At 35.9% G+C, this 26,948-nt stretch overlaps 2 protein-coding genes across 2 annotated transcripts in view; both read left to right on the top strand.

Moving 5' to 3' along the window:
* The window catches only part of LOC114365522 (ATP-binding cassette sub-family G member 1), a 34,532-nt gene extending 19,037 nt beyond the window's left edge, over positions 1-15,495 (top strand). The window contains exons 3-13 of the mRNA XM_028322117.1: positions 1,964-2,081; positions 3,497-3,689; positions 4,001-4,146; positions 4,503-4,741; positions 8,457-8,597; positions 9,749-9,897; positions 10,740-10,908; positions 12,707-12,807; positions 13,194-13,349; positions 14,140-14,323; positions 14,992-15,495. Coding sequence (XP_028177918.1) covers positions 1,964-2,081; positions 3,497-3,689; positions 4,001-4,146; positions 4,503-4,741; positions 8,457-8,597; positions 9,749-9,897; positions 10,740-10,908; positions 12,707-12,807; positions 13,194-13,349; positions 14,140-14,323; positions 14,992-15,146 — 1,751 coding nt within the window. The 3' untranslated portion in view covers positions 15,147-15,495. The remainder of the gene's footprint in view (positions 1-1,963; positions 2,082-3,496; positions 3,690-4,000; positions 4,147-4,502; positions 4,742-8,456; positions 8,598-9,748; positions 9,898-10,739; positions 10,909-12,706; positions 12,808-13,193; positions 13,350-14,139; positions 14,324-14,991) is intronic.
* Positions 15,496-23,509: 8,014 nt separating this feature from the next.
* The window catches only part of LOC114365510 (ATP-binding cassette sub-family G member 1), a 29,598-nt gene continuing 26,159 nt past the window's right edge, over positions 23,510-26,948 (top strand). Inside the window, exon 1 of the mRNA XM_028322098.1 lies at positions 23,510-23,820. Within this exon, the coding sequence (XP_028177899.1) occupies positions 23,703-23,820 (118 nt within the window). The 5' untranslated portion in view covers positions 23,510-23,702. The remainder of the gene's footprint in view (positions 23,821-26,948) is intronic.

The raw sequence follows: 26,948 nt of genomic DNA, 5'->3' as shown, positions 1-26,948 counted from the left end.
CTAAACTTAGACAACAATATTTTTCTGATATTTCAACATACTAGGCGCTATAAAAGCCCTTCGAACTTTTGGGTTATGACTTTTGTTTCAAGTGAATCATGTATTGTTATACATTGCGAATACATCAATATTTAATAATATACCTAACTAGCTGACCCGGCGAACTTCGTACCGCCTTAGCGTAGAGATTTTCTTAATATTTTTTTCCGTAAGAACCATCCTTGGACTTCCACAAACATTAAAAAAAAAGAATTATCGAAATCGGTTCAGCCGTTCACACGTGATGCCGTGACAACGCGAAACGGGTTTCATTTTTATATATATAGATATATTTTATGTATTAGAACCCTACCTACAAAGTGTTTATAAAAATGAATGGCAAAAAAGGATTTAACTTGAAACCGAACTGTCATTTGGATATGTCGTTTTAGAATAATGTGACAGGGTCGAATAAAGGTTGATATTATATGAAAATCAGATAATTTAAAGCTTGACTTTGAAATTGAAATTGTTATTTTGACAGTGTAGGTACCTACGTTAGGAACTAACTCGTAAATAGGCACAAAAAGACGTCTAATTTGTGCATACGTGCATTTAATTTTGTAGTTCAATCGAAGAATTCACGAGCGTCTAAATTTACATAAGTCTGGCAGGTGATTGGTTTATGGCGTTAGCGCCGCATCGTGTTGGTAATAAATTAAATACCATGGGATCTTGAAGGCACTTCCTTTTTTTTCTCAAGATTTAATGTTTAAACAAATGTCATTATTTTATTTTTAATGCAAATTAGGCATGTCACAGGTAATGAACGCATTTTCAAATTCTGAAAATTCAAGAGTTAAAATACTGTACTGAATTTTCCAGAATTTTCCGATTTCAGTTGGATAATAACTTTTGTTTCTTATTTAGTAACGCAACAATGCTATAAATTGCAATAAAAGGAATATAACGTATGATTATGAACAAACAATAAATGCAACCTTTGTACCTAATTGGCCTATAAAATATCGTAAAACACGATTGCAGCATTACATTGACTGCCCATCTACAAAAACTAGATAAACTTTTAGCACGTGCGGCCGTGTTTTTGATATGTAAGCCAAATCGTTGCTGATATTTAATTGTAATTCTAAGGCCGTATCTCGCGGATCCTTGACGTCAAATGGCACTGACGCAGGTGGATCCGATTCAGTACACGACATAAGATCGATTACGTTACGTTATTATACCTGTTACTATCCAATGCGATCCCATGAACTTGTGAAGCCCCTGGTAACACATGTTAATGGTGTCATTGGAGCTTTAAATTGAATCAAATTTATTACAATCGAGTATAAAGGTGACCGCAATGACGTCTAATTCTCGATTTGCTATTTTGTCCTCGTCTTTAATTGAAAAAACTTCGAGGCATTTTTTTAACTGTACAGATCATACACGCGATATCTATCCTCCTTTGTTTTTATTTGGTGACTAATGTCAATGACTCGTTTCTTCTGGCACCTTTTTCCTCGTAGTTTTCGATAAAAAGTAAAGAACTAATTTATATTATGTCGTATATCATATTCGAATTCCGATAAAGCTTGTAAAGTTTCATCAAATCCCTTAACATAATTTTATCTAGTGTGACTATCACTCATCCTAAAATCCCTACCTATCATGTTAACACAGACGAACGAAGATTAAATTATGATTAATGCGTGTAACTTACGTAACAATTAAACTAAACAATTGCATGTGTATGCCAGTGAGCTAAGTTGAATAACATTAATAATCGCTTAAATTAATTTAATATTGTCAACCTTCCTTGATAGTTCGAAGATAAATAATAATAGACCGTTTTCGTAGGATGTCAATTTATGGTTTTTCCAATTGCATATTAATTGGTTGAAAAATCTGTTCGCCGCGGTTTTTATATTTAAGACAACGACATTTAGTAACCAAAAAATAAAACTAATTGTTTCAGAACGAAGGGACATCCTAAAAGGTGTCGATGGATGCTTCAGGCCTGGAGAGCTGACCGCGATCATGGGTCCGTCGGGCGCCGGAAAAACCACGCTGCTTAATATTCTGGCCGGCTACTTGTAAGTAATTAATCGCCTGCTAATTGATTAGTTAACATTGCTTTGACTATGACACATTCATTATGGCTAATTGGCGCTCGATTATCTACCAAAACCAAGGACAAAACCGGCCCTCAAAAAGCTACTGTTGTTTTCGAAAAAAAAAAGAAAAGAGTGTGAAAACCTTGAGGTGTTTCCCAATTTAAAAAGGAACAGCACAGGATGACGAGCTTTGTGGCGCTTTTAAGCTTGCGTAGTTTGCGTCATATTATGCTGAATTAATAATGATATACATATAATTTCTCCCATAAAGAATCTCATTCGTTTTGATGATGTCAGTATTCAATGCATGTAATTATTCCGGCACTTTATGTAATTGTTGTTTTGTCATCGAAAGCCCTAGACTTCTTATGAGTATTTAGTCATTCAATTCAATTACGTCCAATTAAAGTGAATCAGTAAGCAAAACTACTCATACCATAATTATAATAACACCTCTTCACCTAGCTCTATGTCTCGAACGTGACGTAACATAAATCATCGGTTGCTTTCTTTCTTCGAAATGGCCGAGTTGTATAACAAGGAAAGTTGTCTAGACTTGTAAGTAGTATAGGATATAGAACCACTGGTCTAGCAGGCAGGCGACAACAGCTAGAAATGCTAATAAAGCTAGCCACCTACAGCTCGTATGATGTAACTGTTTTAATTTCTTCCTTGTCTGTCCCAAGACCTAGAAAAAACCTAGTTTCTTAAATTATAGGTATGGGCTTTATTATTTGTTTATGCTTAAAAAAATACCATTACTTATGTTGTAATTTTAAAAACAAGGAAGAACGCAATTTTATAGTGATCGCAAAAATCCTAGAGCTAATATAATTGTGTTTGTAATAAAATCAGAAAAATACGTTACGCATATTAGATTAGATGACATTCAAATATAACAATGAAAAAAATAACAGATAGTACTATCAGTCCCGTCCTGTGACAAAGGGTTTGCATTCATAAACATGCCTCATATGAAGTTAATGACTCAAGCAAGTGTCACTGACAAGGCCGCGTCTACCAAGGCTACTAAAGATAAATACTTATCAAAGACCCTTGCAGGATCCCAACCCGTGGACGGTCTTTGTGGTCTTGATAACGAACCAGACAGTTGATTTATAGTAGCGATAAATTATTCCAATAAAAAGAGAGTTTAACACCCTTTAATTACTATTCAATGTTAAACCCTGTTTCCACCAAAACGGCGATTTCGGAAATTTCCCAACCGAAGCTGAGCGGAGACTGATGAGTGTAATAAAACGAAATATGGGTAGTTATTCGCTTTGGTGGAAACTGAGCCTTAGATTTAAAGTAGGCAAATCTTATACTGTTCATTATCAGTTTAACTATACCAAGTATAGTATCGTCTAATTTTAACATAACTTCCAATCCAGAACCCGAGGAGCAAAGGGCGAGATCTCAGTGAACGGGATATGCGCGTGCGCATCCAAATCGTCGGGCCGCGGCGGCGCGCGCTACATTCGGCAACAGGACGACTTGCGCGCGCACCTCACGGTATACGAAGCCATGTCCTTGGCTGCTGCGCTCAAACTAGCTGACTTCACTTCACAGGAGAGAAAAGAAAAGGTAAGTGCCATAAAAAGCCATAGCCAATACAATATCTATTCATCATCATCTCAGCCATAGGACGTCCACTGCTGAACATAGGCCTCCCCCAAAGCTTTCCATGCTGCCCGGTTGGTAGCGGCCTGCGTCCAGCGCCTTCCTGCTACCTTTATGATGTCGTCTGTGTGAATATCCATTAGATGATCATAAGTGGATACCTAACCGTTATCATACCTCAACCATATCTATCAGACACAATAATATGCTAATTTCTTGACTTAGATTTCTTAAACATTTTGGGCAAAGTTTTTATACTTACTACATTTTTCCAGGTCTACGAAATCCTAGCGCTGTTGGGTTTAAGCGGAGCGGCACAGACCCTCTGCCGAGACCTTTCAGGAGGACAGAAAAGAAGACTTGCCGTAGCCTTAGAATTACTGTCAGATCCTTCCCTCATGTTCCTTGACGAGCCCACGACGTAAGTACCTACAGATAACACTGCAATTTTAATATTTTATTTCAATTTGCCTTGTATCAACCTTCAGTAGACGATGGCACCGATCGCGATAAGAAAACAATGAAACGGGAGAATTTCAATGTAAAATAAAGGTCGTTCTAGTGCAAAGGCGTTCCATAATGAACAGCCCTGCACTGCCCGCATCCAGGTTCTTCCCGCGACATTCACCAGATCGTCGGTCCACCTAGTAGGAGGCCTGCCCACGCTACATCTTGCAGCCCTTGTTTGCCACTCGAGAAATTTTCTGCTTTAGCATTTCTGCGAGCTATGTCGGAAAGGATCTTTGTCATGTAATTACTTAATATTTTTGTTCACAGGGGTCTAGATTCTTCAGCGTCTGCTTCTTTGATAGCCTTACTAAACAGCCTTGCCAGAGGTGGCAGGACACTAATAGCGACCATCCACCAACCTTCTGCACTACTATTCGAGAAGATTGACTCGGTCTACTGTTTAGCTGCCGGCAGGACTCTTTACCAAGGATCCAGAGAACAGTTACTACCAGCATTAGCCAGTGCTGGCCTGAGATGTCCTCCTTACCACAATCCAGCTGATTTTCGTAAGTAATATACTTTCTCTCGTCGTCGTCGTCGTCGTCGTCGTTTCAGCCGAAAGACGTCCACTGCTGGACAAAGGCCTCCCCCAAGGATTTCCACAAAGACCGGTCCTTTCTCTAAATGAAAATAATGTGTAGAAAAATATGACGAGGCATATGCCACTTTCGAAATTAACACTTTCAATACAGAAGTACGCTATGTTTGCAAAAATGCTTAAAGTACCTATTGTTTGCATTATGAGTAAAGCTATCAACTATTCGTGCAAATATCTTGATTTGTGTGTTCGGCAGCAAACCTTGGAAGTTAATGCTAATAGTACAAAAAATACACCCGTTATAAATGGTATTACGAGTAGGTATATGTAATGTACTAACTAATGGATGTGTAGAGACAACAGTTTGGCAATACTAATTTAATAAAAAAATTGATCTTTCACAAGTTTCACTGAACTTATGTAAATGATAACTGATAAAATGATAACACTAAGCAAAAGTGAACAAGTAATTAACGCTCATTAATTACATGAAACTAATTAATTACGCAACAGCGGAATCGATCTGATGACGAAATGATCCCGGAGATTAGCGGGATCAAGATCAAATCATTTCACTATATAATTAAGTCGTGTTTACCGCTGTCTGGAAACAGTCCAACGTCTAATTACATAAACATTTCATTTATAATATCGGTGTAAACAAAAGTACTTATTAGTTAAAGTTCACAGCATAATTATTACATAAATTAAAATTAAGTCAATATTAGAAATACTGGTAAAATAAACCGTGTGAGTACCTACCTACTATAAAGTAAGTTTTAGTAGGTAAATGTCACTGATTGAAAATACACGTTTCCTGATAAATGCATCATTTATGAATTTAGCACTTACTTACATTATTAGAAAAATATCATTGTGGCTTACTACAATGATATTTTATTGACACTTTCTTGTATTGAACTGACACATCATGTGGTAAGCCACAAGTATCTACTCGAATTTAGCGCACTGCCTAGCACATCTGCATAAAAAGCTGCACATGTCACGAATCATCGTCAAGATATCGTGAAAACAACTTATTACTCGTAATATCGTGGGAACTAACTACGCCATGCAAACATTACATAAAAACTATGACACAATAATAGGTTTTGAGAACAACGCTAAGGCGGTTACCGTGTTTAGTAAACTCACGACAGTTCTTCTCATCAAAAGATTCAAGAAAAAATATCATCATTCGTTGTGTCTACGGCTAACACGTGGAAAAGGTTTCCAATCTAAGTCTCAGGCACAGAGAAATAATACCTATCCTACTTACTCGTATGTAATCTTAATAACAATATTTTCAAATCAGTAGTCCAATACCTTAGTATAATAAAAAATGTAAACACCACATTGATAAGATAATTTAATGTGCATATTTGATTGAAACGAACATCGCTTGAAAAATACCTTGGAATATTTAAAATCTTAGAGTCGCTGTTTTATTTATTACTTGCATTGTAATATTAATTAAAACATAGCTGCATATTTGGGAATTAGATCCTTTGAAAATATTCAATTTCAAAATGTTTATTGCATGTCACATTACAATATAGGTATAGTGGTGTGGTGTTACAATAAGTAGCAATACAATACAAGCAATAATAAAGAAATATAGTAAACATAGTTGTTATCTTACCTCAGTGTTATTACAAAAGACAATAGATGAGAGTTTCACACTTCTTTTATAATTTTATTGACTAAGTAGAAAACATCATCAATAATTCGTTCAGTGCATTGATAATAACTTGTTACAATCGATTTGTAAAATTACTCTAGTTAAATAGTATACTTAATACTTATTTTATGGTAATTAAAAATCATTCAGGTTCGATGCGGACTCGCATACGAAGGGTTCAGTAGAGTTGTACAAAATTAAATAGATTGATAGGATTGCTTGAATTAAAAATTAACAAAAAAGCTCTAATAAATTAATATAGTTAGTTTTGACGTGACTAAATCAGCCACATCATGTGCTATCAAAACGGAATTATACTATTCGGCTGAACCATTTAAGAACCTAGTAAGTGCAGCGGAGCAAATTTTACAGGAGAGCGAAAAAACGCATTTTCATTTGCCCTGCTAAGATGCTTAAAGATTTGGATAACTTCCGATGTTTATATTAAAGATTAGTTACTAAAGTATACTTTATGGAATAAAAGAATATATTTAGTTAAAAATTGCAAGTTTTATGCTCTTTACTAACACTAAAAATTATTTTTTTGACAAAAGTGCCTCGTAAAAATCAAAATAAAAATCGAATATGAATCAGTACTCATGTAGTCCCCAGATTTTGATATGGTTATCGAGTGTCAGCCAACAGAACTCGAAATAATATTTCAATTACAGTAGCATTTTACCTCTAGTAAGTCACATTGACCATTTTGAAACCTAGTAAGTCCATGCCCTTACTAGGTTTTAAATGGTCATTGTAACTTGCTAGGTTTTGATAATGGTTTTTGCAGATTTGAATTGCACTTACTAGGTTTTTAGCAACGCGTTTCTCCGGTGTTAAGTGTAATAGAGCGATTTCTGTCTTCACATCCTGTGGAGACCTTAATTCTAAGGTGATTTATGACAAAAAACGAAAATCTGAAAAAGTGTCCCTTACTAGGTTCTTAAATGGTTCAGCCGTATTCCATAATATTGTCTTAACAATGCATTTCAAAGTAATAAGAGAAAATAATTATACCTTTAGAACAATAGTTGATTGATAGTCTATAGTAATAGCGCGATAATAATGTATTTTACGAGAATTTTATACAGGGTGGAAACGATAAGTGATCTCACTCGATTATTTCTAAACTATACAAGATATTAAAAAAATAGTTACTGATCCTGAAAGTGCTTCATGAGCTCTATCAAACGGTACTAATAATAGGTTAAAGAGTAAACTGGATCTATCCGAAAATTCAATGATTCCAGCTTCCATACATTTGGTACAGCCTCATAATATTAAAAACTACAAAAGAGATCGTAAAACTGGTTACTGATCCTAAAAGTGCTTCACGAGCTCTATCCAATGGTATCAATATTAAGTTACAGAATAAACTGGATCTATCTAAAAATTCAATGTTTCTATCTTCCATACATTTAGTACTATCACAGATGGCACTCATTTCTTGATAATATTATAGCAAATTTTATAGCAAGGAAAGCCTAAAAGTAATGTTTTCCATAATTAATTTTAAATAAGAATGCAATTTACGAGTTTATTTTAAGTTTACTTATTTAATTTTAAAAAAATACACTTCTAATATTCTGTGTTTGGCATACATTTCTCGATATACTGTATAGTTTAGAAATAATCGAGTGAGATCACTTATCGTTTCCACCCTGTAGATCTTCTAGTAGAGCGGTAATGTATTCTACGATCATTTTATAGCTCCTCCAGACTATAATTTTAATGGCACTGCTACCTTAATAAGGTGTTATCCATATTATTATTACGAGTATATACTTATTAACTTAACATAAACTTCTTAAACTAATATAACTTCTGCCCCCTTATTCATAAAAAGTTAACCTAGGATAAACACAGGATTAATATGATATTTCCATACTAAATGACAACTTAAGCCAAAATCCAACTAGGGTGTAACTTTTATCAATAAGGGGGCTGAAGTTTAACAACTCCTGTAACTGTACTAAACAGTAAAGTGAAAATTTCCATTTTGCAGTAATGGAGGTGGCGTCAGGTGAATACGAGGTGGACCTCGTAAGGGCAGCGAAGACCATGGAAGTGTTCAGGTCGGATCCCACAGCCACGAGGACGTATGAGGCTCACGTACCCACCATACCTGCTTTACCAGGACCTTTAGGTAAGTTGTTTACAATTTTTTATCGCCATTAATAAAAATCTAAACCAATTTATATATGAGCCTTTAACCGATTGAGTCCCAGACGGCATTAATTAATGTCATAACAATTGATTATCTATTGTGTCTAGATTCGCGGAGCTTGAAGGATTAAAAAATCGTCTTACTAGCAAAACATTTCAAGGGATACGTACACTTATAGGGTTGAATGAGCCGATTATCGGGAAGAAACATTTTTTTTTTTTTTTTGGCTTTGGGACTTGCGTCGGGAGAAATAATAAAAGAAGACCATCTGACAACCCTAAACCCACTAAAGAGAGAATACCTATTTAAAGTTGATTGAGGCTAAGTAGGTCATGAAGAAGAAAATTAACTTTGAAAATTCGACTAACTACAACTATTAATGGCGAATATTTGTCTTATTTTGTTTTTGGACTAATCGATAGGTATATTAACAATCAGACTATTTGTTAATACATGACAGAACAATAGGACTACTGTAGTTCATTAGAGCATATTTATTAGCATGAAATAACAGAGGTCGTTATGAACAATACTCGACATTTGAAAACACGTGCGTCTCGCCTGCATTTACATAAGTACTACGACACGGTTGTTTTGATGTTAGGCACCGATAACTAAATCATGGCTTTACAATGGGATCTGCCGTCTAAGCCGTGGGGCTTAGTGGTAAGGATACTTACTAAACTATAGTGAGTTCGATTCGTACTGGGGGCCAAAAGATAACGTGATAACTTTAAGGCTGCGTTGCACCATCTTACTTTAACTTTGACAAACGTCAAAATTCTGTCAAACTCTATACAAAAAGCACCGGTTATCGTCTGGTACCGTTAAAGTTAGGTGGTTTATCCAGACGTGGAAATTTTAAAGTATTATCTTATGATATTTATTTTGGATCTATTTACATTATTCAATCCGTTAACTTGTCGTCTTTGGTAGGTACATGATATTGCAAAAATATATGTGTTTGTTTGAAATAAGTAATTTACTAACGTCTTAATTTAGATGACACCAAAAAGCAAGTTTTTGGTAAATATGGACATTATGAAGATTGCCATTAGGTATAGGGAAAACTCAAATCTTTCAAGTATCATAACCATTAACAAACTAAATTTTATTTTTCCTTATTTCAGATATAACCTCGGAGCTAAAACCGAAGCACCTACTAGTGAATTCAAAACACCAACAAAAAGCCTCCAAAAACATTTATAGGCCATCCGGTCTCCTCAGGCAAACGTGGATCCTCTTATATAGAAATTATTTAATGACAACAAGAAATTATGTAAGTAATTTTTGAATGAGGATGATATTGTTCTAATACCTATTTGAGTTTAGCAATATTGTTTGCAGTTTTGTTTCCAATACTTTGCTCATGTCATAATACTCGTACAAATTAAATTGTTATGTATTAGACATGAGGAAAAACGTTAGCCCTATGGTTCGGCAGAGTAGAACATGTAGGACAGTGGCAGCTGTTTCTGAGAATTTCTTAAGAGGCAAACATGAGAGAAACATGCTAGCAACAGGCCTCTCCAAACCATCTGGCCACCGTGGAAAGTGTAGGACCAAATCCTTCATTTGCCTCTAATAAATTGGAGAGGGCCGTGTTCTTGTAGAAATTAAATGAGTTGATGATGATAATGAAGATCGTAATATACAGGGTGTCCCAAAAATTAGTAAGCCCAGAGGTAGAGCATCACTAAGGCTACCCAAATCACCGTGACTTTTGATAGTTTACGAGTTATGATTTTTTTACAACATACCTACAGGATTTTAGTGTTATGGATGTAAATACTTCTGAATCAGTTAGGCTTAGTATTCATTTAATAATAAAAAAAATCAGGCATGTAACTTAACTATTCGCCGCGCCACAGTGACCAAAAAAGTGCCCAAGCACAGAAATTAAAAAAAATCATAACTCGAAAACTTATCAAAAATCGCTGAACATACATGGGGATGATTTGGATAGCCCTAGTGATACTCTACCTCTGGGCTTCGGTTTGACACTACTTTTAGGGACATCCTGTATAATAATCCAGATAAAATGCTGATAATGCATTTGAAGATGATATTAATTCAGTTGAAGATTTTGATGGTGATGATGATGAAAATCTTTTCTTCCAGTCCTTATTCATGTACCGCGTGGCAGCGCATGTGGTGATCGCTCTCATCTTCGGCTACCTATACCTGGGCGTGGGAAGCGAAGCCAGCACAGTGCTGGGCAACTATGTATATCTTTATGGGTCGATGCTGCTAGTGGTGTACACTGGGAAGATGTCCGTCACGCTCTCATGTGAGTATAAGTGGTTTAATACGAGTATATACAGCGTGTTAGGTAAATGGGTGTCTGAGCCGACAATAGCCCATGTTAACATGGGCATATAAATGGTATGGTGAAGTCAGAAATTCGATATCATCATTTTTTTTTTTAATTTTCATACAAAATAAATTTTATAAAATCAGATTTGTATGAAAATTAAAATAATTAAAATGAAGATATCAATTTTCTGACTTCACCATACCATTTATAATGCCCATGTTAACATGGGCTAGTGTACTCATATACCCATTTACCTAACACCCCGTATAGGTTAAAAAAATAATAGGTATAAAGCTAAATCAGAAAAAAAATACGTGCCGTGGTTCATCATGATTCTGACTCTAACACGTCTGAAGGTATTATTCTAAGTTTTGTGGACGCAGGCTGCTACCAACCGGACAACATGGAAAACATCGAGGGAGGCATATGTTCAGCTGTGGACGTCCTATGGCTGAGATGATGATGATGATGATTTGTAATATCCTACCTGGGTTGCTTAGCTAAATATGACAGATTCCTACATAAATATGCACCCGCAATTTCACTCCAAAAATGTTTTGCTACTCTTATATTAACAAACAAAAGGGTATGAAATTACTGTCCTATTACATTAATCACACACTTAAGAGTTTATTTTGATTTTCTTATTCAAAGTAGATTTAATCTCGAAATATCTATAGAAACTAATTATTACAGGCTTAATTATAAGCCAATGCTCGTGGCTGCTGTTAAACTTCCTAAGTGAGGTTCAGGCGATAGTGGGTGATCTTTGACGTGCTCTCGCAATAATGTTAGCAATTAAAGGCTTACCATAACATTTATTAGATAAAACGCTGCTTAAATTATTGCCTCGTGTCTCTAGAATTACTTTGATGTTTTGATTGCAATCGTATTAACGTAGAGATTGTGTTGTCTGTTAATTGTATGCAAATCAGTAGTAGTTGAGTCACTACGACATGAAATGACACATTTCATTTTCTATGATTTCTTCAAATCTTTAGAGTCTAAATGTTTGAAATGTAAAACTGTAAATAAAATTCAATGTTTCAACAACTTGCTCAACGTTATAAAATAGTGTAACTTCTGATCAAGCCTTTGCTCGCATAAATTTTCCAACGTTAAAAGTTTGCGTCTTTTAAATATTTTCATTTTGCGAAATTTGTTTTAGTAGACTGCTATCGGTCTACTTATGACCATTACGAATATCCATTTAAAACATCGATGGTGATATCTCATTAGTAGGTACCTACCTAATTTCGAAAACTATACTTTACTTTCAAAGTAACAGACATGCAGATTTTGCCCCTATTACTGTACCTATAGATCAGATAGCGCCATGTTAATTGTCTGTTTTAATTAAAAGTTCGAGTCTTGATGCTTATCACCTCATTCCGAGTACTTCGCTTACATCATCGCATTGAATAATTTATGTGTTTAAATGTAAATAATTCTGCTTAGCTCAGAGAACGCACCATATCTTTATCCCTTTATGTTAGATGAAATTTTAAAGATGCATTATACCATGTACACATGTTATGGTACCCATCTGGCCAAATCCTCCATTTACCTCTAGTGAATTAGAGAGGGGCATACTCCTGCAGTGACCTAAAAATGATGAAATTATGCAAAATCGTCTGTTAGGTACAAGATGACTCCTAACTGTAATTACAATACCAATATACACTTGAATAGCTTCTTATTAAGTTATTAAAAACCCTGACAGATCCGAAGGAGATGATTCTGGTACTAAATACATCAATTTTTGTTACAGTTCCGTTGGAGATGGACATACTAAAAGGGGAATATTTCAATCGATGGTATAAGCTGGGTCCGTATATCGTCTCTATTCTAGCCGTGGAATTGCCTTTTCAGGTAAGATATTCTTATTAAATAATGACGGGTAAATTTTTCTTCATAGGAAATATTGACACGATGTAACATTTTCGCATGGGTCTCGTAAGAGGTCAAAGGGAGAAATATGCAAATATTAGGCCTATCCAAGCTGTCTGGTCAACATGGGGAAATCCTCCCTTTTGCCTCTGATAAATAGGTTTATTCTTCTGCAATGGAGTCTAAATTATGATGATCCTTTTGAAGTCAACTAATTAGTACTAAATCAATCATTTCTTTCTGTCCGCTTGGATTTCGTGAAATTTTCTCAAAATGTGTCTTTAATCAACTCTTCAACTATCAGTACCTTGGGCCAAAGGGATGTTTCAACCAACCTATTGCTTATTCATGTCAAACATTACTTCCAGATGATCTCATGCGTGTCATACGTAGTGCTGTCGTACTGGCTGACGGACAACCCGCTAGAGCCGACGCGCGCCACGCTGTTCCTGGCCACCATCGTGGCCACCTCGCTGTGCGCTCAGGCTTGGGGCTACTTCATCGGCTCAACCACCCCCACTAAGGTGATAATCCCAACCGTGCAGGTCATCTCATGTGTATCATACGTGGTGCTGTCGTACTGGCTGACGGACAATCCTCTGGAGCCGACGCGCGCCAAGCTATTTCTGGCCACCATCGTGGCCACCTCGCTGTGCGCGCAGGCCTGGGGATACTTCATCGGCTCCACCACCCCCACTAAGGTGATGAACCCAGCCCTGCAGGTGATCTCAAGATCTCATGCGTATCATACGTGGTGCTGTCTTACTGGCTGACAAATAATCCTCTGGAGCCGACGCGCGCTTCTCTGTTCCTGGCCACCATCGTGGCCACCTCATTGTGCGCGCGGGCCTGGGGCTACTTCATCGGCTCCACCACCCCACCAAGGTAACTAGAGCTAAATTGTTAATTTATATGCCCACTACAATAATATCACAAGCTTGTAGAGCTGATGGCCATTGAGGCAGAAAAGTTCTCCAATGATGACCGCGAACCGGAAAACCAAACAGAGTAAGAAAGCCTTCCATTCGGTTAACTAATCTGGTGAAGGTCGCGGGAAGTACCACAGATACGAGTAGCGCAGTACCGATTATTGTGGAAATCCTTTGGGGGAAATGACAAATCACCTATTCAGCTTAGGCACAGCAATAAATTGATTCCAGCTGACTTGACTATTGACCATTTGACTTGACTTGATTATTATAGTATCAAGTGACGTAGGGTATCTTACGGTCCCCTCTCGTACTACATTTAAGTTTATATTTCTACAAGCAATACAATTCAACGCCTGTACTAATCACACTTGCAATTCCCCAGATCGCAGTATTCGTGGGCCCAGTGGTCGCGTGTCTGTTCTCCGTGTTCGGATTCTGCCTGGCGCTCTCCGACACGCCCTACGTGTTCCGGTGGCTCCACCACATCTCGTACTTCCGAGCTGGCTTCCACGTGGCCGTCCATTCTGTCTACGGCTTCAACAGGACCAAGATTCACTGTTCTAAGAGTAAGTTTGCTTTAGAATTAAAAGGATTATTTAAATTATTTAGCTCTCCGACAGATTCTACGATCTTTTTTTGATAATTACCTATTATTAGGCTAGGTTGCTAGGTAGGATGGGGCAGAAAGGTTCTGGAATGGAGGCCGCGTACCGGAAAACGCAGCGTGGGACGTCCACCTACAAGGTGGACCGACGACATCGTAAAGGTAGCAGGGAAGCGCTGGACGCAGGCCGCTACCAATCGATCAACATGGAAAGCATTGGGGGAGGCCTATGTTCAGCAGTGGACGTCCTGTGACTGAAATGATGATGATGATGATGATGATTAGGCTAGGTTAACCTAACCATTCGAAATCTTTCCTTTTTGAAAACCTGACGTTTTGAAAACCAAACTTCAAAAACCAAATTTTTTGAAAACCTAGAAAATCAATATTTTTAAAACCAAACTTTTTAAATCTTATTTTTTTAAAACAGTACCTAGTTCATAACCTAGCCTAACGAAACCTTATGAAAATCAATCCCAACCTAACTTTTGAAAACCTAACCTAACTTTGAAAACCTAACCTAACCAACCTAACTGAAAACCTAACCTAACGAAGCCTTTTCTAAAGTAACTTTTTTGAAAACAACCTTTTTTGAATGGTTGAATGACATGAATTTACATTCTTTTCCAGTGTACTGCCACTACATCACGCCTAGCAAGTTCCTGACGGAGATGGACATGGCGGAGGTGGACGTGGGCGGCAACATGGCGCTGGTGGTATCCACCACGGTGCTCATGCATCTGCTCACCTGCACCGTGCTATGGTTCCGGCTTAACAAGAGATGAGACCGTCAGTTCAGTTCGAACACTTCTATGTGTACTACTAGATAGGATACAAAATGACTCACTAAATTGTTATCTGGAAGTCTCTAGTTTAAATAAATAAGTACACAGCAAAAATAAAAAGGACACTGCAATGGTGACTATGTACCAAGCTTGGTGGACGTAGGCGGAAATATGGCGCTGGTGGTGTCCACCACGGTGCTCAGGCATCTACTCACCTGCACCGTGCTATGGTATAGACTTAATAAAAGATACGACCTTCAGTTCACTTTACTTCTATGTACAGTCACGGAATGAAAAGGTTCGTCAGTTTTCAAATTGATTCCCTCAACGAATCGCGAACACATATTAATTACCTTTTGAAACTATGTTACAGAATAATCTCGAGTTAGAGAAAATAATCTTTAACTGTTCGTCAGTAAAGTTCAAACTTATTCACATCAAAGTTGTTTGACGATTTAACTTGTCAAGAAGATTATTATGATTGATAAACTAAAACCTTCTTGATGGTTCAACCTGCCATTATCTATTAAATAAAAAAAACTACATTTTGTAACATTGCACTGATGGGATCGAAAAATAAACAAGCAAAACCTTATTCGTTAGCAAACGTCATATTTATTTAAATGTTAGCAGCAATGTTTCTTGCACGGTTATGTTGGCAGGTTTGACTCTTACAGTACCTAGTGCAAGCGAAAACCGACACTAAGGTGACGAACCTTTTCATTCCGCGACTGTACCTATACTACTAGAATAGTGTAATGATAATACTTACATATACCTACTTTTTGTGTACCACCATAGTCCGCCAAAGATCTAGTAGTATACGTGAACATCTCTAGTTTAAATGAAGAGTACATTGTCATAACATAACCAATTTAGAAGACAGTTTATTATTATGAGGACGTGTTCGGAAATATGGCGCTGGTGGTGTCCACCACGTTGCTCATGCATCTGCTCACCTGCACTGTGCTATGGTTCCGGCTTAATGAGAGATGAGACCTCCAGGGTTTTATTATACGAACACTTATATTACTACTAGATAGGGTGCGGTGAATATGGTAGTGTACACCCTTCTCAATTGTTTTTTTTACGTCAGAAAATGCTTTATGTAGGACTCTAAGGGAGGCAGAAGGGCTGGACCTAGCCATTAAAACACGGTGGTGTCCTTCGGAGCCCCATGAAACGAGCCCCTTTATTATCCTAACTTGAACATTTGTCCCTAGCTCAGCACAATTTATTTGCCATACCTTATTTAGTAGTACATGGAAGTCTCTAGTTTAAATAAATAGTACACAGCAAAAACAAAAGACGATGCGATAGATATCTGGTGATCTATTCTATGGACCAATTTAAGTATACTTCTCTAAAATATAACATAGGCGTACCTACATTATTGCGTACTAATTAGTTCAATGTCTCTCGAATATTATTGAGTTTCTTTTAATTGACTTTTTTTGGTTTTCGATATATTATATGAATCAAACAACCAATTATGACTATTTTAAACAGGATTGAATCCGTAAATAAATAAATCTTAGAGACAGTTTGTAATTTTGACTGAGTCTAAAACAACATGACGACATAGGTTATTGTTTGAAATAAAATACATATTTACCTACATAAAAAGCTACCTTTCATTATAGCCGAAACGGTATTAAATTAAACAGTAAATAATGAATAACTATTAATATATCGTTCATAATGTTTAATGACTCAAATATATGCTAAGTGTATTTGGCAACAAACATTGGTAAATTGATTCCTTCATTACTTTCGTTTTGTTTACAGTTCAACGTGATACTGATAAATCGTAATTAAACTCGCATATAGTGGTTAATACAATGTTATTATGATCGGTGCATCAAATGAAGTTGAAGAAACTTATTATTACTGATACTCGTAACCTGAGTTAAAGTTTAAACACCAGCAATTATCATATCGTTAAATGATGTTTAACCTACCTACTTTTTTCATTTACTAGAATTTCCGACTCCAATTTAATTGTCTTAGGCTATGCGCATACGGGTGACTTTTTGTCACAGTGACAATATATCTTTCTCTTTTACACTTTTATCAAAAGAAAAAGAGAGACAATTCCTATTAAACTTATTTTCATCTATGGAGAGACATACTGTCACGGAATTGCACGCGCGCTTTTAATGTTACAAAACCTAAATAATAAATGAAATTAAATGTTACCGCTAAAAATGTAGAGTTTAGTACAACTACCTCATTGTTTTATATGTCGCACTTTTCCATAATCATTTATAAACATATTCACGTTTCTAGATCTGAACTTTGACGTGACTGATTAGTGATTTTAAAATAAGATGACAATGAGTAATTTTAATTAATACATAATGGTGATAAAAATGAGTTTCCACGATAGATCTTAATTTAGAATTCCTATTTTTTACATTCTGTAGTGTAAATTGAGTAATAGAATGGTTTATTACATGGTGTAACTTTTTAATAAAATCTTTGTAAATATTTTTTCATGACTGTGGTTGACGGTTACTTACTTAGGCGAATCGAATTATTAGTTAGTATTATTAATTGTAATTTAGTGTCAAAACGAAGATTTACTATGTACTTAGAACGATGTGATGAATGCGACATGTGGCCAAACTTGCCCTAACGAAATATTCAAATTTTAAAAAAAATCTAAATAATTTGATAACAGCCTTTAAAATGTTCAGAGAATAATATCAGCATTTGCCAGTTATTAGGATATTTATTTAATTTATCATTTAGATTATTAATAACTTATATGAATCTGTATTAAATTAAGTGACTACATAGGTATAGTTATTAAGGTAAGCTGATAGAATCTATATTTAACAAATGAACCAAACCTTTTGACAAAATGTTAATTTCAATAATAGGTATGTGCTTGCGCTAACCCCGTTTATTTTGATTTGAAATTAAAAATATTTTAATTCCTAATAATTATTGCTCTAAATATAGCGTGATATATGGTTTGTAATCTCTTGTCTCATGTACTTTTTGGTTTTATTCTTTGATTTATTAATTCATTCGTCCAATTTAATTTTACAATATTTTTAAGTCGACCTATTTTATAAACGGTTTTATAGGACAAACGGCTTTTGTATAGCATTAAATAAGTGGATTTCTGTGGTTCAGTGAAAATATTTTATAAAAAAAATGTATAGATTTAAGTAAAAAATAAAGTGATAATTTTAAAAAATATTATGTTCTTACATTATTTCGGTTTTCTTCGAAACTAAAAAGGAGTAAGTATTATAATATATTTTTTACAAATTCGATAAAATTATCTTCGTGTTACAAATTCTTATCTTTAACCAGTCTTTATTTTACACGAAGTGCAACACTATTCTATAGCGATTTTAATCTTCATAACTTAAAAATATAAATCAAGGCAAAGTATGACAATCTTTGTGCTACCGCCTCTTTGCTACCAACGAGCGCCTGATAATTTACGAACGGTTTGTGTGTGAGTTCATTTACATGAAGCAGGTTCCGTGCATTTTCAATGTATTAAAATACCTGTATTAATAATTTAATTACAAGACTCTATATTTGGCTGTTCCTTTTACGTTTGAATTTTCGTAGGTTACAATTAGATGTTATATTTATCCCAAAAAGCTGCACCCACCCCACTACTTTTCCCAAAAATAATTTACTCCTTTACTCAATGCGTATTTTATTTAACAAGCTACCGAAATACAAAATATCTGTAAAAAAATTAGTTAGATTTAACTAAGTTAGAAGTTTAATGATAGAGTCACCTTTATTTATGAGTGATCTCATGTCTTTCAAAGGTTTTACGGAACCCAAAAGGACATAATATTGAGCTCTAAATATAGCTAATTTAACGTGTTTCCTAGAAGGTCTTTCAACCACTGCGCAATAATATTAGCCCCTAGTGACGTCGCTTATCGCGCACGCCTTGGAAGTATGCGTGCGATAAATAAAATCAAATAATTACATTCAAATCTGGCATTATAGTATGATCGAATTCGACTTTTCACTGGCTTTCCTCTACAATGTTTAACTGTTAAACAAAAGACGCAGTGACCATATGTTTTTCCGCTTGAAAAGTCTACAAGCTGTTTTGTTTACAATTTTCTAACGTCGTGGGTAATGTCTATGGTTTGCGTAGATTACAGCGCCATCCATCAGATTAGGTATGGGTTCGAATCTCGGCACGTGTAAATGTAGACTCTACATTGTAGAGTGTTGAGCACCAATATTAATCTATTCCTGAAGTCATGGATGTTAGGCCTAAGTACTGATGAGCTAGGCTTTTTATAAAGCTATAGAAATATAGAGACTATATTACTAAGTCGAAAGATAACATGACATATAATTTAAGAGCTGTTAGAGGTGACTAGGTACTTACTGAGTAATGCAAAACAAAAATTACGTTTTGTTTTAAACAAAATTCGCTCCAATTAACAGACGGGGAAGCAAGGTTCTGGAATGGAGACTACGTACCGGCAAGCGCAGCGTGGGACGTCTACCCACAAGGTGGACTTATAACCTCATAAAGGTTGCAGAACTGCTGCTATCACACAGAGTAAAGAAAAAAATACTTATGTGCTGCTACCACGGTCAATCTGGAAATTATTGGGCCTATGTTCATAATATGACTTAATGATGATGATGACGACACATCACTGTGACTTATGACCCAATCATAACGTTCCTAAGCCTAATTAAATCAATTGACAATGTGGTGTTCATTAAACAAGTGTTTTATCTTATCCAGAATATTTTGTAATTATTGAAATTAAATTATAATCATTTAATCGACTTAAAAGTTTGATATTAAACACGTGCAATGAGATAATTATACAGTTGCTAGTCGAGGTTAACGAATATCAACCAAAATTTTGCGTTTTTGATAGGTAGGTATTTATTATGCTGGAGAAAAACTCTACATTACGTAGATATTTGCAAAGCAAGAACGTGAGCTAAAATATTCCATGTGAAATTATTATTACCAGGAACATAAAAACCCTCGCCATGTTGCGGAAAACTAATGGTACTAATTTCTTTTAATGGCAACAGTAACTGAAAACTTCATTGACATGTCACCTTGCATGTCAGTCTATTGCTGTCAAAGTGTAAACAAACTTTATTTTAAATGTGCGCAATTGATTTTGTGAATTAAATTGCTAAAATCTTTTTATAGTCGTGAAAGAAAAGTGGTTCACAATGTGTTAAAGTATTTGTCGAAGAGAAATACTAAGGGTTCGGACAATATTTTCATTGAATAATGTTTCCGACAAAGGTTGTCAAATTGACTGACATGTTTATCGTATAGTACAGTCCACTATGAAAATTAGCTGTGGTTTGTTTCAACTACCAATTTTAAAATTATTTGTCACTTTCTAAGTGTTGAATTTTAAGGAATTGGGAAAGAAGTACCGAGTTTGAAGCGTTCATGAGCAGACATTGCAGTTGAATATTCAAGTTCTGAATTTGATTATTGATGAATAATAAAATAAATCCTACTAGCTCGATTGATGGTTTCATTTAATTTATTTAAACCAGGTTACCTATAATAATATTTTTTCGTTAATTTATGAAAATATCAAATTAGCCCGTAATCCTGAATCCTGATACATAAAGTTAGCCTATTAATTTAACACAGGTACGACTGTACTCAGTGTTGCACTATCAAATGCAATTGACGCGCCTCTATGCCAGGGTTTTTATGTTCCTGGTCAGGCTATAATCGAATTACTTTAATTGAAACTTTAACATCAAAAATCAAAATATACTCAAATGAATTTTTCCACAAAGATTCTAAAATGGGTGAATATTACATCGCCGATATCTTATCTTCAAACCAAAACCAAATTGCAATTGTTTCAATTTTTACTGGCGCAGATTCGTAGCTACTAAAAATCTGTGGTTCGTAGCTATAAACTTTTATTTGACGTGTACCTACTAGGGCTTGCAATATCGGATAGTTTTCAACTCCGGAACTGATTTCCGATATTGGGCACTCAACTCCGGAATTCCGGTTCTAGTTCCGGAATTGGTTAAAAAAATAAATGAACAAATAAATATCCTTAGACATTTTACACTGCGCTTCTAGTCCCAAACTAAGCAAAGCTTGTACTAGACAACGGATATAAACATACTTAAATACTTTTTTTTTGTAAATACATACTTATTATACATAGAAAACACCCAGTCCAATACAAACAAATATGTTCATGCACACAAATGTTTGTACTGTGCGGGAATCGAACCCGCTACCTCCGGAATAGTAGTTCCTTTCGAACCACTATACCAAACGGCCGACAAAAGAAAGCGCCTCCAGACAAACACGTACAAGTATGTGGCCTCCACTTCAGAACCTTGCTGTTCTACGTACTATGTGCCCTTTATTTCTGGTTCGATCTTGAAAAGAAACACCGAGCATAGCACTCTCCATACCATGGTGTGCAACTTTGCAGCTTATTGTAAGGCCTATAGTAAGAGGCCATGTTTCCGAACCGTATTTAATCACTACTGGTAACACACACTGATTGCTTTTGCACTAAGGTGTTTTGGTCGAAAAGATGTTATGTAGTTTCCCGAATGCTGCCCAGCCGAGTTGAATTGGACGTATTATTACATCTCCCTGCCTCACAGCTCGCTGCAGAGGAATCGCCCTCGTGCTTAGCCAGGCTCATAGACCTTCTCATAGTCTAAGAACGCCTGGCATATAGGCAAGTGAAACTTTTCGATAACCGGCTTCCTCGAGAGTAAAGCCTCTCGAGGAAGTCATGGAACCTACGCGCGAGATTATTCGTGATGGCTCTCAAAAACAGCTTGTAGACATGACTCAGAGCCAGAACCCAGATGGGTTTGTGATTCCTTAATAAGGCTTTTACCCCTTTCTTGAAGAAAAACACCACCAAGCCTTGGTCCGTGCCTCTGGCATTATTCCCTGGAGTAAGACGGAGTTACAGTCTCTGAAGGACTTTCAGTATCGGCTTATCACCCGCCGCGTTCAGAAGCTCCGAGGTTATTCCTTCATCACCCGGTGCCTTGTTGTTCTTTAGCTGTTTGAGAGCTATCCTAATCTCGTATAGGCTGATGTCCGGGATATCTTCAGTATAGTGTCGAGTTAGCTTAGCTCTTGGAACTGTCCTGTGGCTGAGCTATTAACAGGTTTATTGACCGAGGTTTAGCTGTCCATAAAAACTTTTCGATATCACCCAGAACCCTCAGCTTTTGTTGAATTTACACTATCATCCGCTGTCTTCAGCTGGCTTCGCCCATTAGAGTTGTATCCAGCGAACATTTTGGAGCTTTGGTTTTGCTCTATTGCCTCTTTAATATTATTAGTAATAAGGTTTCGAATACATAATCTCAAGGACTTCCTTATCTAAGGTCCTATTTTGATACTTAAACGTTTTGAAAACTTAAAATAATTTATGAAAAATTTCAATATCGGAATACGATATTAGCTTCAGCTCCGGAATTGAAATATCGGAAAAAATCTATCCGAAATTCCGGAGTTACGAAATTCCGGAATTCCGGTATTCAAGCCCTAGTACCTACTTAGTGATAGCCTAGTGGTTCGAACACCGGCCTAATATGCCAAAGGTCGCGAGTTCGATCATTATTTGCTGTAGCGATGGTGGTAGCTTGAGGTTGAGCTACCTTTTAATGTAGAGACTACAGGAATCCTAATATTCCATGTTAGGTACTAAGAAAGGTATTGATAAGGGGAAAAGCTAGTCATTAGAATACTCACAGGTAAATAATAAAGGAGAGATAATATTTACATAAGTTGTAAAGGACTGTTAACAAACTAGTCTCCTGAATTCGATATTATTAGTCTCCATTCTCGGAAATGAAAGCCCACGCACTGTTTACGCAGTGCCTGAGTAACTTACAACGCTGTGTAGGAACAGGAGTTTAGCAACTATGAATATATTTTGTCTTTCTGTGTTTACATAACCGATAGTAGTAAGAAGGAATTGATACAACGTAGAAATTCTGAATTTTTATTGAAGAAAACGTGGAAAATCATAAATTTTCATAAAGAAAACGTGGAAATTCGTAAATTTTCTTCCTTCTGAATTCACTCTACTTCCACTTCTACATATTATGTCACATAAATATCGATGTATTAAGGTAGGTTTAGGAATAGAAAGTTCCCTTTAAAGTAAATTTTCACGTAAATCCCAAAGTAGAGTTCCACTTTGATGGCAAACAGCAGCGGTTGGGCATCACAAAACTGGTTCCGAAGAGAGGACCACGATTTCGGCATCGCCATGTGTTGGTCTTTGTCTGTCTCTGCGATAACGGCAATAATATGTCGAGCTAGCGCTACAGCTGTCTACAAAGTGGGGGGAGAACGACCGATAATCGAGCGAGCATCGCCGCACCCGCGACGAGCTGCGCTGCGCCTGGGCACATAGTGCGCCACCGTGCCGCCCGCGCCACACGTGCGTGCCGATCGCGTCTTTGTTTACGCTCCTTTGTGTTCACGAACCGCGCAATGGAAGTTACAAGTTCTGTTTCCGTGTCCTAATTACCTTGTGCTGTGTTAGTGTCAACAAAATGGGCAGCGAAAATTCAGAGTCGCAGGAGACCACCTCCACATCCCTTGTTGAGGACTCTCTCAACATTTCTTTCGAAGACATCAACTACACAGTGCGACATGGCATCTTGGCTGGAGGTAAGCGAACCCTCGGTCATTCTTGTTTATGTTTGTGACCATTTGTAAACGAAATCAATATCACACAGTCATTAACGATATACTTACGTATCAAGGTAAGATACGAGTAGTGCTACAATAATGCGGTCGACTAGTAACATTATACGATTGCATTGAAACAATGCTATAAATGTTTACTTCAAACATGAATTATATTGAGACTTTAGGGATTTGTTAATTCGTAAGTAGGACCCATTCAGTATCAATGAGTCAGATGGTGATCTTCGCACTCACAACATTTTAATAACAAAGCGAATAACAAAGGAACCGTCACGGACAACAAAACAATCTGTTACAAATAGTTTTTATCATAAACATTATTTTATAAGCTTTCATTGATTAGTGAATTGTATTAAATACTTAGTAACTTTTTTGTTAACAAATATGGAAACATAATTTAATTAGCTTCCATTATCAATGTCGATCTTATCACAATGAAAGTGGAACTGATAGCCCTGTCCCAATTGTCAATATTTTGACTCATCTTTATAGGAATCGAGAAATGTTTGTATAAATAAAAAAAATAAAACCGACTCCAAAAAACCTACACTGAAAAATAGAAAAATAATTACTAATTACCTACTTATTTATTAGGACGAATTAATATTTATGTAGGTATACCATGAGTGATACTTCTGGAGTCGGTGCCAAGATTATGAAACATGTAAAGTTTGCCTGCACCGACTCCAAAAGTATCAATCATGGTATACCTACATAAATATTAATTCGTCCTAATAAATAAGTAGGTAATTAGTAATTATTTTTCTATTTTTCAGTGTAGGTTTTTTGGAGTCGGTTTTATTTTTTTTTATAAAATTTTACTTATTTCTTGCTTTTTAGTTAACTAATTATTACCTTGATGTTACCACTGAAGGTAGGCAGTACATTGAGACCATATTCTTCATGTCTACTGTAAAATAATATTCCCTACAAAATACAGGTTACCATATAGGAAACCTAAAAAGACCTTAAACCGTCAGCCCACCTTAAAAACATGAAAGAATACAACTGTTGGTCTATTTGTAACTATAATATTTAAAGAATTATCCTCCAACTCCTAAGCATTAAGGAGTTGTACCTACCATGACCAGTTCATCATGATGAGATGATGAATTCTGATGTAAACACTTGAATAACTTTAGAAACTATACTTATCTATTTAAAAGAATTATCTTCCAACTCCTAAGCATTAAGGAGTTTTACCTTCTATCATCAGCTCATCAATATGAAATGATGATTTCCAGGAGCAAATACTTCAATAACTTAAGAAAAAGTTTGAAAAACGATATACGTGCCTATAAAATTTGAGGGTTGCCCTCGATTTCCCTAGGATCCCATCATCAGATCCTAACTTGGTGACAATGGGACCACCTCAGAAGTGTACCCTATCGAACAAAAAAAGAATTTTGAAAATCGGTCCACAATTGACGGAGTAATCGGTGAACATACATAGAAAAAAAAAATACATACAGTCGAACATATAACCTCCTCCTTTTTTGAAGTCGGTTAACTACGCTATTAAAGTAAAAAAAAAAAAAAAAAAACTCAGTTATAATTTGTCCAAAAAAAATAGACTATACCCTTGGTCTTAATTATGTACGAGTAGGCAGGTATACCATGCTATAGAAAAATAATTAAATATTTTATAACATATTGTTTCGTGTGCGACAACAACCTAAACATACTCATAGGTATTTTCTTATTTCCCGCCTTTTTTTTTCTATTATACTTTAGATGTTTTAATGCAGTAGCTGAAAAGAAATAAATTATTAATTACCTAACTGAATATGTACCTATTGTAAAACGATTTTCAAAAAGCCTTCAGGCTCGAGCTCATAGCGAGAAACTTGCAAAGAAAATCCATGAAAGTACGAAAATCGTCGCTGAAAGTAAGTAAACCTAATTCTAGGCGTTCTTGACTTTGGGGTAAATGAAAAGTTGCTTAATTTGGGGACTACTTAATCTAGTAAAGCCCAAATAATATTAGCATCTAACAATAGTTTAAACTATTTTTTTAATCAAGTTACCTATTTAGTTTTTTGCTCTATAGGTTTCAATTTGGATTTAGGTAATACACTTACGCCTGTTAGATTCTAATAAATGTGCGTATTACCTTTATTAGTATTATTTTTCGTTAGATCATTGTTCTAATTATTAGAACCCGAGAAATTCATTGTATGTATTAGGGATAAGGATATCCTTATCTCTGTTGTTTTGTTTAGCGTTTAACAGACTGTCTCTATCTACTGGAGACATCATAAGTAGCCGTCACTTGGAAGTAAAAGTTGAGGAGACCGACGACACATGCGTGTGGATTATATGATTCACAACATTCCCAGCCGTGTTTTAAATCTTGATAATTTTATGATTCGGATCGTTGATATGGTTCAATATCTGGATTAATTCTAAAACCTTAACAATGACTCACCTGCCATTTACGATCTTCTATATTTTATGACAGTATAGACTATACATATTTTATGACAGTATAGACTATATTTTATGACAACAAAGATTGGAGCAGTTACCAACAAATACATTATGATAAATGTTTGCAGCTATTTTTAACCCTGATGTCGATATTATTGCATATTTCAACACATTTTTTGTAGATACGATTGCCTAGAGGGCCGAGTGTGAGTTTTCATCAAACGCGCTCACTAATGAGCGCGTCAAAAAATGTCATTAAATGTATGACGGATTGTACAGCGCCCCTAGCGGGAAACGTTCAAAAAGTAAAATTTTCATACATTTTTTAAAAGCGCTCACTAGTGAGCGCATTTGATGTAAACTCACACTCAGCCCACCTCTATTTTAGTTCATGACATGAAATTGTTACTTATTTAAAATACTGGACATGCTTATCAACGTTTATTGTTCATAATTTAATGTCCCAAACGAAATTTCCGAAACCTAAATGCCAAATTAACACGATCATTTGTTTCTAGATGTAAGACCCTGGTGAGTTAACACTAACTAAATGTAGGTATACCTACTGTACGGAACCAAGTGTGTGTTCCCACCAGTTCCTACACGCAATCGCCTGATTTTTATTGGGTTACATTAACGACTGCGTCCCACTGCCTGAA

This window comes from Ostrinia furnacalis, unplaced genomic scaffold, assembly GCF_004193835.3.
Source record: "Ostrinia furnacalis isolate ACB-3 unplaced genomic scaffold, ASM419383v2 OfSCF7594, whole genome shotgun sequence".
NCBI classification, from domain to species: domain Eukaryota; kingdom Metazoa; phylum Arthropoda; class Insecta; order Lepidoptera; family Crambidae; genus Ostrinia; species Ostrinia furnacalis.
This window is presented reverse-complemented; position numbering and strand designations above follow the sequence as displayed.